Below are 14,359 nucleotides of genomic sequence, written 5' to 3'. Positions count from 1 at the left end.
TCTTTCTGTGTTACCATTGGTAGAGTGTTATTTCAGCTAGCAACCAATACTGTGTACCGTAATTAACTTATCGTATATTTTGCAAAAATATTAATAATAATAATTTAATATATTCTAATGTAATTTTTTATATAAACATCTATCCATGTATTGTTGACAAATTAAAGTTTCTTAACGTATATCTAAAGTACAAAGATAACCAATGAAGAAGTAGTACTCGACAAGATCTTGAACGCGTTTCTTATGTCTTAAGCGTGGTCTTAAAGTTAAATTTTAAGTCAGTTATATTTGACTATCAGAATTGATAATCACTGGTTATATTGTACTATTTATTGTATACTCTATATACATATGTTTAAAATTTCCATAATGTATTATATCTTATAATCCATTATTTTGTTACATTGGAATTTATATCATAAATCAGTTGTTTTAAATTTGTATACAATTTTGATGTGTTCAAATGGATAGTGGTGATATTGATACTAAAGTTGAAATTCAAAAGACTCTGATATCTCTTAACGAAATAACATTAAAAATGTAAGCTTCAAATAAATATGAAATTTAGTTTTTTTTTTTTTATATCCTGTTATAAATTATGTCTGTAATTAGCAAAAAATTGGCATGCAAAGATATTCTAGAAAATAATCTCATTCATTCAATAAACAAAAATAAATGATACAGTTTTCTTTTGTTTTTCAGAAAAAATGAGTTGAACATAATTAATGACCTCGTAAAAAAAGACGGACAACTTCACACAGCTGTGGTTGATGCAAATAAAACATTAACTGTAGTAGCCCAAGATATGGGCATAAATGTTGAGAATATTTTAAGTAATGAGAAAAGTGAAAATGAATCTCAATTTAACTTAAGGGATATTATATCTTCTGCTGCTTTCCAAGAAAAAATATTTGCATGTTTAAATAATATGTGATCTTTATTATTTTTAGTAAACACTTTGTATATTTATATTTACAAATTGTCTTATACAAAGAGTATAGAAACAAGTACAAAATCCATATTTTTTTTACCTTTACCTGCTTTTCATTGTTAGAGCTTTGATTCTGTCAACCAATTGAACTTTTGTTGTTTACGATCAGCCTGGGGATTAATCATAATGTTTATCAAGCTAGGAGAATCATTGACCTATAAGAAATTTATTCATTAAAGCTACTGACTGTTATAAGAATTAAATGAAAAATACAAATTATATTTACTTGAAGGCATATTCTGAGTGTACGTTGTATATCTTGTACAGTGGTGCAGAAATGACCTTTGCGACCAAACATCTCTAACATTTTTTCATAATGTGTTTCTGATGTTAAAGAATTTGGCGGTATTCTAAAAGTCATATATGTAAATATATGGGTAATTTTGTCAATTTTTATGAATGCATCTGCAATACCAAAAAAAAAAGGACTTACACCTGTGTTGGTTCTCCCGAAGCTTGTATTTGTCTAAATGTTTCATTATCCAGACCATTATAAATACCATTATTATTTATAATGATGACAATAATAGGTAGTTTATATCTAAAATATTGAAAATTACTAAGAAAATTAACTTTTATAATCTTAATATTTGGTAATCTCAGTTATCTACCTAAACATTGTTTCAATTTCCATGCCAGAAAACCCAAATGCACTGTCTCCTTCTACACAAATAACTCTTTTTGTGGGAGCATTTTTTTTACAGTAAAGGGCGGCTGCTATAGCAAACCCCAAACCGACGCCCATTGTACCAAAGGTGGCAGCATCTAGTCTGTGACGGGGTTGATTATTTAATAAAATCGTTTTTCCTATGTCCATTGTATTAGCTCCTTCTGAGCAAATAATACAATCTACAAGAAGAAACTAAATATTTGTATTATTTATTTCCATAATTATCATTATAAAATATCGTTTAAATGAGAAATGTTACTAACCAGATGGAATTATATCTTGAATATGTTTAAAAACGGCATAATAATTTAACGGTACCGAAACATCCATTGACATTTTCTGTAAAATAAGCAAGAAATATTAATAATAAAAAGAAAATATGTTATTTCTCAAACTAATATTAACAGGTTCGTGGTCACGTCGCACATATCTATGCGACGGGTATACTTCCGTGGGGGCCCCGTCACCAAAGTATGGTGACGCTCTTCTTATTCGAGTTAATTAAATATACGATATTATATATAGGATATACAACATAAAAATATTAAAAACACATTATACCATACTTTTTATTAATTTATATTCTAGATAATATATTATATATTATCCTATATCGTATGGTATTTGTTAAAACATTCCAAACACATTTGGGGTGATTTTGGGCACTTTGAAAAATAGTTATAGACTCCGTCATCGCTATTCTCCTCACTTTCAAATATATTTTCACGTTGTTTACCGAACATTTTGAGGAGGAAAAAATCACCGATGTCCGTCTCACAAGTATGCTTCTCGACTAAATGAAAGATCCGAGATATCTGCCACGAGATCCCTCGGAATACTCTAGCTGGAAAGCTTGTCGCTTTCTCCATTTCAGAAATAAATAATCTTTTCTTTACAATGAATCGAAGGCGATAAACAACCGAATCGAAAGTCATAAACGATGAATTCCTACTTGTCGCTGTATTTACGTTCTGCGTATCGGCGGTCGGATTTCTGGGCCCCGCAGGAAACTTAGCCGAATCACGCTGGGCGACGAACGTGTTAATACATGATGCTTACTTGAATCATTGCTCTATTTTTATTTGATTTGGCTAGTAAATCTTTCCACCATGGATTATTTTCTTCAACAAACCATTTACGTTCTTTCAAAATGGTAACAAGACTATCTACAGCTGTAGATATATCAGATTGAATTGCGATTGCGGAAGGAACAGAATTGTGCAGTTCCTCTGGACACAAATCGACCTAAAATATGAACACTGAATTTTTGTTCACAAGAATTATTTCATAAAAACAAAAATTGCAATACCTGTATCACTTTAACATCAGGCTGGAAACGAGGTGGCTTGCCAAAGTGTAACATCCAATTTAATCTAGCACCTAGTAATAAAATGACATCGCTTTGTTGCAATGCAAATGTTCTAGCACTAGAAACGCATCGTTCATTCGTGTCTGGAACGACTCCTTTTCCCATCGGCATCGGAAGGAAAGGAATACCGGTTAAATATACCATACTACGGACTTCATTCTCTGCTCTTCCATAGGCTGCTCCTACAATACAATTTTGCAATTATATATTCATCGGAAATTTTATATTTGTGTATTCTCTTAGGATTAATAGCTCTTTTAATAATATTGTATTATCAATTACCTTTTCCTATAATCAACAATGGTTTCCTTGCTCTCATAAGCAAATTAGCTGCTTGTTGGATTAATCGTTGATCGGGAAATACTAGTGGCGGTGGTGGACATGATGCAACTTTATAAATGTTTTCTTCGTCGATTGATTGAATTAATAAAGTAGCTGGTAAATCCAGGTACGTAGCACCTACAAATATTCATAACGTAGGGCCGTGCAATATTTTATATGTTTGCTAAAAATAGTATGCAGTGAATGTACCTGGTCGACCGTAGGTAGAAAGTCGGACGGCCTTTTCCACGTGAAGCGGTATTAACGCTGCAGACGGCGGCCGGCCAGCATATTTACAATAGGGTTTACTGGATTCTACCTGTGGCCATTCCTGAAAACCCCCGACGCCCTCATGATCTTGAGCACATGATCCAGCAAGTACTATGAGCGGCCTGTTTAAGAATTTATAACGTGTAAATTACGATAATATGTACTAATAGTAGCATAGCAAAAAATTAAAAATTATTTTCCAACGTTTTTGCACCTTTTAACATGGTTCTTATACGGCACGCTTTACATAATCATAATCTAACTTATATAGTATGTGTTTTCTTTAATAATATTGCACAATTAATGCGAAACTGGTTACGTAATCGACTATAGACATTTCATGTAAGATTAGTATTTTTTTTTACGAAATGAAAGATTTGTATATCACAGAAATGCATTAGTTGTAATCTGACAACAATATAAAGTTCTAAATCGTTGCAACATATTGCGCTAATGAATTTCCTACAGAAGATATATTAACTCTGTGATTGCCTTCAGCTAGGACACGCACTTTTGATTACAAATTTTTATAATACGAACCATGTTACATTATATGCAATAAAGAAAACTTGAGTAAGACTCACCAGCAATTTATTTGAGCGTTCGCCATACCACCGATAACATGAAGCAATCCTGGTCCAGAAACGCACAGTACGACGGCTGGTTTCCCTAATCAGACTAATCTAATTAATACAAGGACCTCGCGATATTCATGCAAGTATAAAAAAAGATTGTTATAGGCTATAATGAATTTTAATTACATCTTTCGATTCCTATGCTGGGGTTTACATTTTATGTTATGCTCTGTTTCTATTTTATACTAATTATTCACATTTTTTCGCGCTTACTCGTTAAATATCCGTAAGCTTGCGCAGCATAGCATGCAGCTTGTTCATTTCTAAATCCAAGATATTGAATACCCGCCATCTGTATGGATAGTGCTAGCTCAATTACAGGATGTCCCATTATACCGAAAGCATACTCGACACCCTGTTAAACAAAAAAAAAAAAAAAAAAACAAAAGAAAAAAGGAAAGTGCGTAGTATTTCCAAAATGAAAAATTTAATAAAATACTTTTTATAGTTTTAATATATTGTATAGAGTAATTAGTATGATGTCATTTTAGAATATGTATGTATAATATGTGTATACTTCTGACAACGTTATCAGGTTGATACACGATGAATCAGAAATCAGCTAAAAGACGATAAGCTTTCCTGAAGAAACTAAGAGTACAATGGATAAGTTAATTACACTTTTTGTACTTTGTATACTAAGAACAAGGATGATAAATAGTTATCTTGATGATGACTAGTTATACAAATTTAAATGGTAAAGCGAGTACAAATTCAAAGGTTCGGAAGTTTTTACATAAGTGTTTTGCTTGTATGTGTATTCGTTATCAAGAATGTTTTGCGCGTTGCAGCGGAATGATAAATTTCTTGTATAAGTGTTTTGTTGAAATAAAGGTTCGAATTTTGTTCATGATTCTTTAAAAACAACGTAATTTGTATTTTACTGCATTATATATATATATATATATTTTTTTTTATTATACAACAATCAATTGGGAAAGTAATTGGAATACAATTAAATTAAAAGTTAATTGGAACGGAAGGGAAATGTTCTGTCATGGTGAAGAGCGAGTTCCGCTTATATCACGAGTGAAGAAACGTAAGTAGCTATTTATGAAGTCGTAACAATCATAATGATTTATAAGACAAAATTTGATCAACTTTGTAAGTTTATGTTACGAAATAAATATAAAATATCTTCAGAAATAGATTATTCGTAAACGTTGCCTGTAACATAAGTTATATGTATTTAGATTGTACAATTTAAAAAGGTCATAGTACATTTTGTGAGGTACAAGTCATAGGCCTCTGGGAAATTTCCAATTGAACTTAATTAGTTTAATCTTCAAAACAAAACAAAACAAAACAAAACAAAACAAAACAAAAAGAAGACATACTTTAAGAAACTTTTTAATTTTAATTAAAATCAAAATTTTTAACATATTTTAACAGAAACATATTTTAAGAGACTTTTTAATTAAAGTACACTTCCCTTGAATTTTCTAATTAAAATTCGACCAACTGATTGCATTTATTAAAAAAAAGATTTTTAAAGAAAAACAGTCTGATAATGTTACACGATAATGTCATTTGTCAGTTTATTGCATTCATATATGTCATAAGTGATGATCGTTTTATCATCTGATATGAATGTTGCAATGGAATTTTTATAAATCTGGTTTGTAATTTATGACGACTAATTCGCAACTCGATCATAATTCTAATTATGATATTGCAAATACAATTTGTCTAGGTGACTATAAGGATAATGTTTATAACACTAGTATATGAATACATTTCATAACCTTAAATGTCATTATGACAACAACTTAAAAAAAGAAAAAAAAAAAAAAGAAAGAAAGAGAAAAGCAGAAGGGACAAGAGAAACATAAAGGAAATCTGATTACATACTTGTTCTTTTAAAGCTTCCGCGGTTATTTGATTTCCGTTCTTCATTTTCAAATCGATTCTATCGATATAATTCGCACAATACGATGTTATTCGTTACCACAATTCCAAGCAACTGACAAATCCGGCGATGTACTTTGTACCCATTATCGACACGTCGATGAATTTTATAACTATTAAAAAGAAGATAAAATTCAATTTTCTTTTATTTTAATTTTTAATTTTAACGAACCTTCGGTAGACAATTTTCTGGGTACCTATTCGGCACTTATATTGTTAACTTATAAACACCACGTCAGTGTCAATTTTTTTTGATAAGAATAATTTCGAAATTACCATCAGTCTGTTTGTAAGTATTTATATACTTAAACATTAAATTTACCATGTAGAGATTGTTTGAAAAACGGAACGCCTATAATCATTCCTAGCAATCATTTCCTTTAATTGCTAATGGGTTCAAGGTCATGGCCGTTAGTTTTAAAGTCGCACGCGTCCTTCAAGAAAAATAACAAACTTGTTTTTTATAAACGACAGAATTGATATGAATTAACACTTATCTATTTATCCAAATATGAATTTTAGAAAAAGTAATAAAATTAAAATAAATAAATAAAAATAAATAAAAAGTTAGAAAACTGGATTTTTTTTATTAAACAAAAGGAAAGTTAATTTTACTGTAACATTGAATGTACGCCGTTGTTTGGGCGGCACTGCTCGTTTCTCGGACTGCTGTCTCTTTATTTAAAAGCACGTATCTTGAACGGAGCTTAGTGCGAAAAGGATAACGGGTCTCCAAATTATCTCTTGCAGGGTACCTGAAACACGACCGTTCAAGGTCTGCAAGACGTTTTCCTATTCAAAAACTTTCACCGTTTCCTTTATTTCCGAGTTGCCTTATTGTCAATGCCTAGCCCTTGAAAAATGTACTGTAACGAAAATCCATGATTTGTTACGGTATTGTGTCGCGAGTTACTAACATCTTCGTCCACAGGCGATTCCAGATATAACTATGCATTATATGGACTCTTATTTTTATATAAAATTTAAAAATTAATTTTGAATATTGCGTGAAAAATTTATTTAGGTATAGTAGAAATATCGACTAAAAATCTTGTCTATAGTCACCATTTTAGAAACGACGAATATTTTACCTACTGTTAACCTTATCTGAACCTTGAAATTATCCTACAGGTAACATAGGTCCATTGAACACTTCTGTACACGGAACCGTAGATTTACTTGAGTCGAAGAATTTTGCTAAGAAATACACAATATGTCAAAGGGTACAGAATAGTCCCAGCGGATAATACGACCTACCGGTTAAAATGCTTTTTTTCCTTTTTTTTCTTTTTTTTCCTTTTTTTTCTTTTTTTCCTTTTTTCCTTTTTTTTCTTTTTTTTCTTTTATTATTTAATTTGTACTTTACAATTTGTCCAGCTGGACATTCGGTAAATTAACGGTTAAAATGTATACTTATTTTTTATAGAACAGAGTTGTCCATGCGATTTTTAGAAAGTAGTTTGCGTCCTACCAAAGACGCTTTGTATATTTTAAGCGTGGAATATTTTAATGAATAAATCATGTTTCTTCTCTGGAACTACGGTACATTGTATGATTATTTAATTTACAGTTAAAACCTTTTCTATAAATGTTTAAATTTATACGGATGATTAACTAAAATTAAAAAAAAGGAGAGATGGAGCTCTAGTGTTCATTTCAATAGCAATAAATGGAAATTTCCCACGTGGATTACGTAATGATCCTACCAGAACATCACATATTTTTTTATCTAAATTTAAGATCAAATTTTATTTAAAACCGAACAACTACCATTAATCGATGCAATATACGAGCATATAGTTTAATTGTTTCCGCTGTTTACCGTGATATAAGCAGAAGCACATTTTAATTATACTCGTAATTAAAAATATAACATGATTACAAATATTTACGTTAAACAAAGAATTTAGTCTAAAAAAAAAAAAAAAAAAGTATTCGTACTCTCCATTCCCACAACGTCTTATTTTAATTTTTTCTATAAATTTAAGATCAACCTGTCTACCAATCAACAATCAGCTTTTATTCGATTTAATATTTTCAATTTCCTCCTTCCTTTTTATCAGACTATGCTACTCATTCATAGCATCTTCTTTCAATAAAAATCGCAGTTTAAAACGGTAGCAACAGGGCGTGTTATCAATAGCCCGCTACCGATGGGCGAAAGTTTATCGGTGGCTATCCAACACAATGATCTTTTGCATAACACCAGTCGAGTTAACGTGCCGCGAATATTTTAAGCACGCGCGGTAATTCGAATCGACGTGTTTCATTTGGAACAACGATGAAATTCGACCGTGACATTCCTGTAAAACAAAATGTATCATCAACAAAATAAATCGCCGTTTAACATTTTGGCAAATAGAAACGGCACGATTACGACACCGACAACGACATCGTGAATATTAAGATAAGACTGTTTATCGTAGCGGATTTGTTCCAATTTCGTTACGTACGAAATAGGATCGGCACCGGTACGACAAAACATTGAAACATGTGTTTTAAACAAAACTGCACACGCTATCCGTCACTAACCGATACGTGACGTTGCTGTTACGTGACGGTTTGTGCCGTATAGTATAAATCAACCTTTATTCGTTCGTCCGGTGAAAAAATGCGGTAACGCTATATTAGAAAAGAAACCGACACAGAAATTCCGTAGCCAGCGCACAAATTCGTGGTGCAATCTGCAGACCGCGGAATTACGTAAAATGGTAAATTATTGAAAATTAAGGAAGCCTTGTTTCATGATGTCAAATCAGAGTCGCGCGAGGAACACGCGACGAAAAAAAACGAATGAGCATTTACGTTTTGTTCGGTCTTGTTTATGTAAATGCAAAATATTTATAATCCAAACAAAGAACGCTTATTTCGTAAATTTTTATCAGATTGTTTTAACACAAGTAAAAATACGTTAAATTAGAATTTTGCTGCAACGGCACAAACCGCAATAGGATAACTGGCCGATTTTTACAATTCAATACAATTGAACGTAACAATCATTCGTTACAAATATAAGGTAGTTTTAACGGAAACTAATTTAAAAAAAAGAAAAAAAAGGATGTTGAAATAAGAAATATTTGAAAAATTTTCAGTTAAAAATATTCTTCAAAGCTTTTGGGTGCCTGTGTAATGTGACAGAATGGTCAGTTGCAGGTCTGCAGGGGTGGCGAGGGTCGATCCCCAAATTTCGGTGCCCTTTCCTATCTTTCTATGGAAGGGATGTATATACCTGGCTCCCCCACTTACTTTTACCTGCTGACTACTTAAATAAGCTGGCTGGATAACCGATGTCATCCAGTTACTCCTTCGGCAGTTTCCGATGTGTGTCGTGTTTGAATGCTAGTTTTCGTAAGCATCGTTTTGTCCTCTGTTTTGCTTCCACGTCTTTCACAAACGATGTCCTGAGGAAGCGTGTCTCGAGTATCGCGTTAGTTGGTGCGTGTCGTAAATTCCTCTGCTGAAGTCGCAGAATGTACAAACAGTATTACGAGAAGTTTTTCCCACGTGAGTAAAACACGTATTTTCCTATTTCATTCGTCTATTTACTTTCCAATTTAAACTAAATTTCGAGAAACGATCAGATAGTTCGATCGGCAATCGGTTTCCTCTTCTTTATTTTTCTCAGTCTTCGATGAAAGGCGGTTTTCCGTTTTCAAACTATGTTACTACCGGCAGTACGAAGTTTGATATTCGACGAATGTCGAAACTTCTTGTACGTGTTCAACACAAATTCCACTCTTGTCGGCACAGTTTTCGAATCATGTCCGTTATTTAACCTTCTTACAATCACTTAGATTGCTTACTTAGGACACTTAATTTTCCTTTGAAAAATCTCCATCGTTTGTTGTAACACTATCCATTTAATCAAACATTTTTTTTTTTTTTAATTTTAAACTCCATATCGATCGATCTCTGGATCATCGAACGTCGAAAAGATTAATAGTGTATAAAGATCATCGATATTGTTCAGTATTATTTCTTTTTCTTTTTCTTTTCTTTTCTTTTCTTTTCGTTTTTTTTTTTTTTTTCTCATTATCATTGGATACTGATTTCACATGGAAATCGATTGGTAAGCTGATTCGAGCATCCAAAGGAAACTTTCATCGGAATAGTACACGAAACGGAAGTAGAATCTGTAACAGGAGCAGTTTCAATTTTGTAAATAACAGCATACGGTAACGATAGTTTGTAAATACTCGGCGGAATGTTTAGAAAGTGGTCGAGAACTTTCTTTGAAATACGACTATATGTATGTACTAACTAGCAGTAACGACAATTACTTGGAGAAGTTTTTAATAGAACGCAATATTGTGTCCATTCTCCGCGTAAAAACTTCGATCGATTGATCTATGCTGGATTAAAATTTTTTAATTTAAAAATTCCATTTTAAAATTAGAATGTTTCTAATTTATATTTTTATATCAAATTAATTTCCTTTAGATCTTGATAATACACAAATATAAAGTAAATACAAGATCAATGTAGCAATATGATTGAACATATTAAAGTTACGTACACGCGAAATAAGCAGTTTTTTTTTTTATTAAAAAACAAATGTCAAATTCATTGCTAAACATCGAGCAATCATAGATAGTTGGCATGGCAATCCGTCAAATTCTCTTCATTAATTCACTTCATTAATCAATCATAAGATATATTGCTACATTTTTTTTTTTCAATTTTCTTCGAATCCAAATGTTTATCATCAGATCTATCCAAGAAAGGGTAGCCGGTATACCCGGATTTTTTAATAATCCTGACTCTGCATTTTGGACCTCTTTAAGTGAGTGAAAAATCGCGAAGGCGAGAAAGATTATTTGAACCTAATAAATTATTGCGTAGATTGCAAACATTTTGTCGGAAATAATCATTTTCCTAAACGAAATAACTAAGAAATAGGAATTATAGCAGTTTTGGACTTGGAAAGACTTTTCAAAATCCAAATACTTGAAACCTATCATCACCGACCTTCGTATTTGTTGCAGAATGGATTCCGACACGAGTTCTGATCTGCATAATGATGTTCACGGCCTGTTGGACCAATTACATGTGCCGTCTGCAAATGCCGATCCTCGCCGTACCAATGATCAAAGCTCTACCGGGTAACGTAACCGAGGGTGTCTGCAGAGCCGAGCAGTCTCGAGTTCGCCGCGCGATATTTTGGTTGGATCCGGGCGCCTATCTGGAAGACTACATCCTATCAGAGAGGATAGAAGCTACACAAAATGCAGTGGATCCTATGGCACACAATATTCGTGTACGCAGGAATAATGACGAACGAAATGTTCGCCCGATAGACAGTCCCATAGAACTATTCAATGGCCTACCTTTCGACTGGAAGCCTGAGATTCGCGGTCAACTGATTGCTGCATACAGTTACGGAAATGTTCCTGGTAACTTCATCGGTGGCTTGATGGCTGTCAAATGGGGTCCTAAGCAGTCGATCTTGTGGACATCCATAGTAGCCGCTGTAGTGTCGCTGATTAGCCCGATTCTTGCACAGTTTCACTGGGGAGTTCTTCTTTTCTCAAGAATAATCATCGGTGTTACTGGTGGAGTAACTTTTCCAGCCTGTCATAGTTTGGTTGCACAATGGGCACCGCCGAACGAGAAGGCCCGTTTCGTTTGGTCTTTACTCGGCGGTACATTCGGTACCATCTTAACGTATCCTATGATAGCTGGTATTGCAGAAAATATACACTGGGAGAACGGATGGTACATTCCATCGCTACTAATGATGATTTGGATATTCTTCTGGGCTATAGTTACATACGATACTCCTACAGAGCATCCTGGTATCTCAGACGAAGAAAAGGAATACATTCAAAGGTAAGTATAGTTGAACTAATACCATTTGAATAATATTCTTTTTGTTATTTGTTTTTATTTGTTGATAAAAAGTTTGCCATTGGTTGATTACATAACTTATTGTTATGTGTGTGTATATATATATATATATAAATTGTTCTGTAAATTTTTCAGTTCGCAAGCAGGCACAGTGAGGAAAGAAAAACCTTCACTGAAGGAAACTCCAGTCAAGGAAATATTTACCTCGATACCTTTCCTCAGTTTAGTCTGCTGCCACTTCGGGAATTTGTTTCTTTTATTCTTCTACCAGAATGCCATGATGCTTTACCTAACGAAAGCTCTAGGATTCGAATTGACGAAAGGAGGTATCGCTGCTAGTCTGCCTTGGGCTTGCAGGATGTTGTTCGGATTTTTCTTCAGCTGGGCCGGTGATACGCTCAAGCGGAAGGAAATAGTCTCTGTTACCATAATACGTAAAGGCGCCACGTTCTTCTGTAAGTAATCTAATTTCGATTTTCATCAAGAACAGATATGACAGTTCCTTTTCTTTTGCTGCAGCCCATTTTTTGCCAGGCATCTTCCTCATTCTAGTCGGCTACGTTGGATGTGACTTGGTTCTCGCGAACGTTTTTCTCGTGCTGGCATTAGGTTTCAATGGAGCAGCGAGTATCTCTAATTTGTCCAACAATCAAGATCTATCGCCGAATTTCGCCGGCTTTATATACGGTATCATGAACACAGTTGGTTGCGCTTCTGGCATGATTATTTCTCCTATGGTAGAGGAAATAGCTGGAAAATACGGAGTAAGTAGCTTTCTATGTCACTTACTGTGGCTTGGTATGTATTTTTTGCTAGCTTTACTTTGCATCTGCTTGTCGCTTTTTCGCAGCAGTTGACGATTTTCCTGAGAAATTACACGTTGAATTATTTGTATATATTACATAAATTTTATTTGCTCGTGTGTCGTCATAATAGAGCGATGAATATCTTGTTACAGCCGAGTTGTTGACGGGCAACAGGTGCTCTTGGCATATTCGAAACCTCAGTCCAACCATGTACTATGTTGCGTAATTCATAGTACGGGCAGTACTGAGGAATCGTGTCTGCGATGCATTCAAAATGAAACACTTTAACAATACATAAAATTTTACTATGATCGATTTAGGATTTCTCTTAGCTAAAACAAGCTTTATTCTTACCTTATCCTACTTTTGCAATTCATTTCTCTACCGTTTAAATAATTAACATGTTATTAGATATGTAACATATAATTCCAAGTACATATTCTGTAATTTTCGCATCATACATGTGCATAAAGTATTAATTAATGTGTCAATATCAGTAAGATATACAGTGTAGGAAATTGCATAAGTCAAACCAGAAGGCTTTGCCAAACTAATCCTCACATGCATCCAAATACTCGTGATGTCGCCTCGTAGGTACTAGTCGTCTCTATATTTTCGAATTTATAGTACGAAAAGTACCTATAAGACGCATCGCTAGCTGATTCATCCATACTGCAGTATAACATTTTGCTATTTTCATCACTCTTAACAAAGATGTGCAGGTGTATCGGTATGTGTATTCCAAATTTATGTACACTACATATAGTATATGTTAACGCTTACGCTTATATAAATTTGTCTATATAATATCTGTTATTTTTATTAATTTATGAATGTTTTCATCCTGTAGAGAATTATCTTGATTTTATACACAATTGCCTTTTTCTTTTAGAATCCTATTGACAGATGGCAAACGTTATTCTGGATTGGTTCGGGCGTGTGCATAATTTGTATGATTATCTTTCTGTTGGGAGGAAGTGGAAATATCCAAAGCTGGAACGAGATTCGAACTCAACCGGATGCGGAGCGCGGCAGAAACTAATTAAATTCTGACTTTTACATTTTTATTAATATTGAATGTCTTGATGTGAACGCGAATGTGATCAAAAACAAGTATTAAGATGTATTTTCAACTTCACATCTATAAAAACTAGAATTCCATTTTACGATATTTATGAAACGTTAACAACTAGAACAAATTATCGTGGGCCGAAGAATATTGTAAATATTTTATAAATTGGTCAATGATATAGCTATAATGCAAAATTTTTATTAGAATTTCAACTGACGAATTTTATATACCAAGTGAAACTTCATTTTTTATATGATATAAGAATTGTTATTAAATGTTTCGTTATTAAATAAATTCGTACGATATTTCTTATTATTCACTTCTGCCATCTCAATGAAAAATATTTCATATCAATATAATGAAACGACTATATTTACACATAAAAATAAAGTATTTATGCATGAAATTGAAGGACTGCATACGAAACTTACAATATTTATATTCAATTTAGTGTCTTAGTGCTTTGTACA

General features: G+C 33.0%; 3 protein-coding genes across 6 annotated transcripts; 2 read left to right on the top strand and 1 right to left on the bottom strand.

The window, feature by feature from the left end:
• Positions 1 to 63: 63 nt before the first annotated feature.
• On the top strand, positions 64 to 1,216 carry LOC141445923 (uncharacterized). Its single transcript, XM_074112126.1, has 2 exons — positions 64 to 540; positions 703 to 1,216. The coding sequence occupies exons 1-2, from the start codon at positions 464 to 466 to the stop codon at positions 932 to 934; spliced, it is 309 nt and encodes a 102-aa protein (XP_073968227.1). The 5' UTR covers positions 64 to 463; the 3' UTR covers positions 935 to 1,216.
• Hacl (2-hydroxyacyl-CoA lyase) lies at positions 919 to 6,270 on the bottom strand. Of its 2 annotated transcripts, XM_072020076.1 has the most exons (12): positions 6,108 to 6,270; positions 4,470 to 4,611; positions 4,206 to 4,290; positions 3,562 to 3,743; positions 3,313 to 3,489; positions 2,971 to 3,212; positions 2,721 to 2,906; positions 1,925 to 2,000; positions 1,603 to 1,840; positions 1,425 to 1,532; positions 1,218 to 1,341; positions 919 to 1,146 (listed from the first exon to the last, which is right to left on the bottom strand). In XM_072020076.1, the coding sequence occupies exons 1-12, from the start codon at positions 6,150 to 6,152 to the stop codon at positions 1,051 to 1,053; spliced, it is 1,701 nt and encodes a 566-aa protein (XP_071876177.1). In that variant the 5' UTR covers positions 6,153 to 6,270; the 3' UTR covers positions 919 to 1,050. The 2 variants fall into 2 exon arrangements, with proteins under 2 accessions (XP_071876177.1, XP_071876179.1); XM_072020078.1 differs by lacking the exon at positions 4,206 to 4,290 and having other exon boundaries at positions 6,108 to 6,267.
• LOC139996043 (sialin) lies at positions 4,817 to 14,174 on the top strand. Of its 3 annotated transcripts, none has more exons than XM_072020080.1 (5): positions 4,817 to 5,295; positions 11,150 to 11,993; positions 12,147 to 12,466; positions 12,531 to 12,775; positions 13,710 to 14,174. In XM_072020080.1, the coding sequence occupies exons 1-5, from the start codon at positions 5,244 to 5,246 to the stop codon at positions 13,857 to 13,859; spliced, it is 1,611 nt and encodes a 536-aa protein (XP_071876181.1). In that variant the 5' UTR covers positions 4,817 to 5,243; the 3' UTR covers positions 13,860 to 14,174. The 3 variants fall into 3 exon arrangements, with proteins under 3 accessions (XP_071876181.1, XP_071876182.1, XP_071876180.1); XM_072020081.1 differs by lacking the exon at positions 4,817 to 5,295 and adding an exon at positions 9,465 to 9,668; XM_072020079.1 differs by lacking the exon at positions 4,817 to 5,295 and adding an exon at positions 10,845 to 10,947.
• The last annotated feature ends 185 nt before the right edge of the window (positions 14,175 to 14,359 follow it).

Source organism: Bombus fervidus, chromosome 17, assembly GCF_041682495.2.
Source record: "Bombus fervidus isolate BK054 chromosome 17, iyBomFerv1, whole genome shotgun sequence".
NCBI lineage: Eukaryota > Metazoa > Arthropoda > Insecta > Hymenoptera > Apidae > Bombus > Bombus fervidus.
This window is presented reverse-complemented; position numbering and strand designations above follow the sequence as displayed.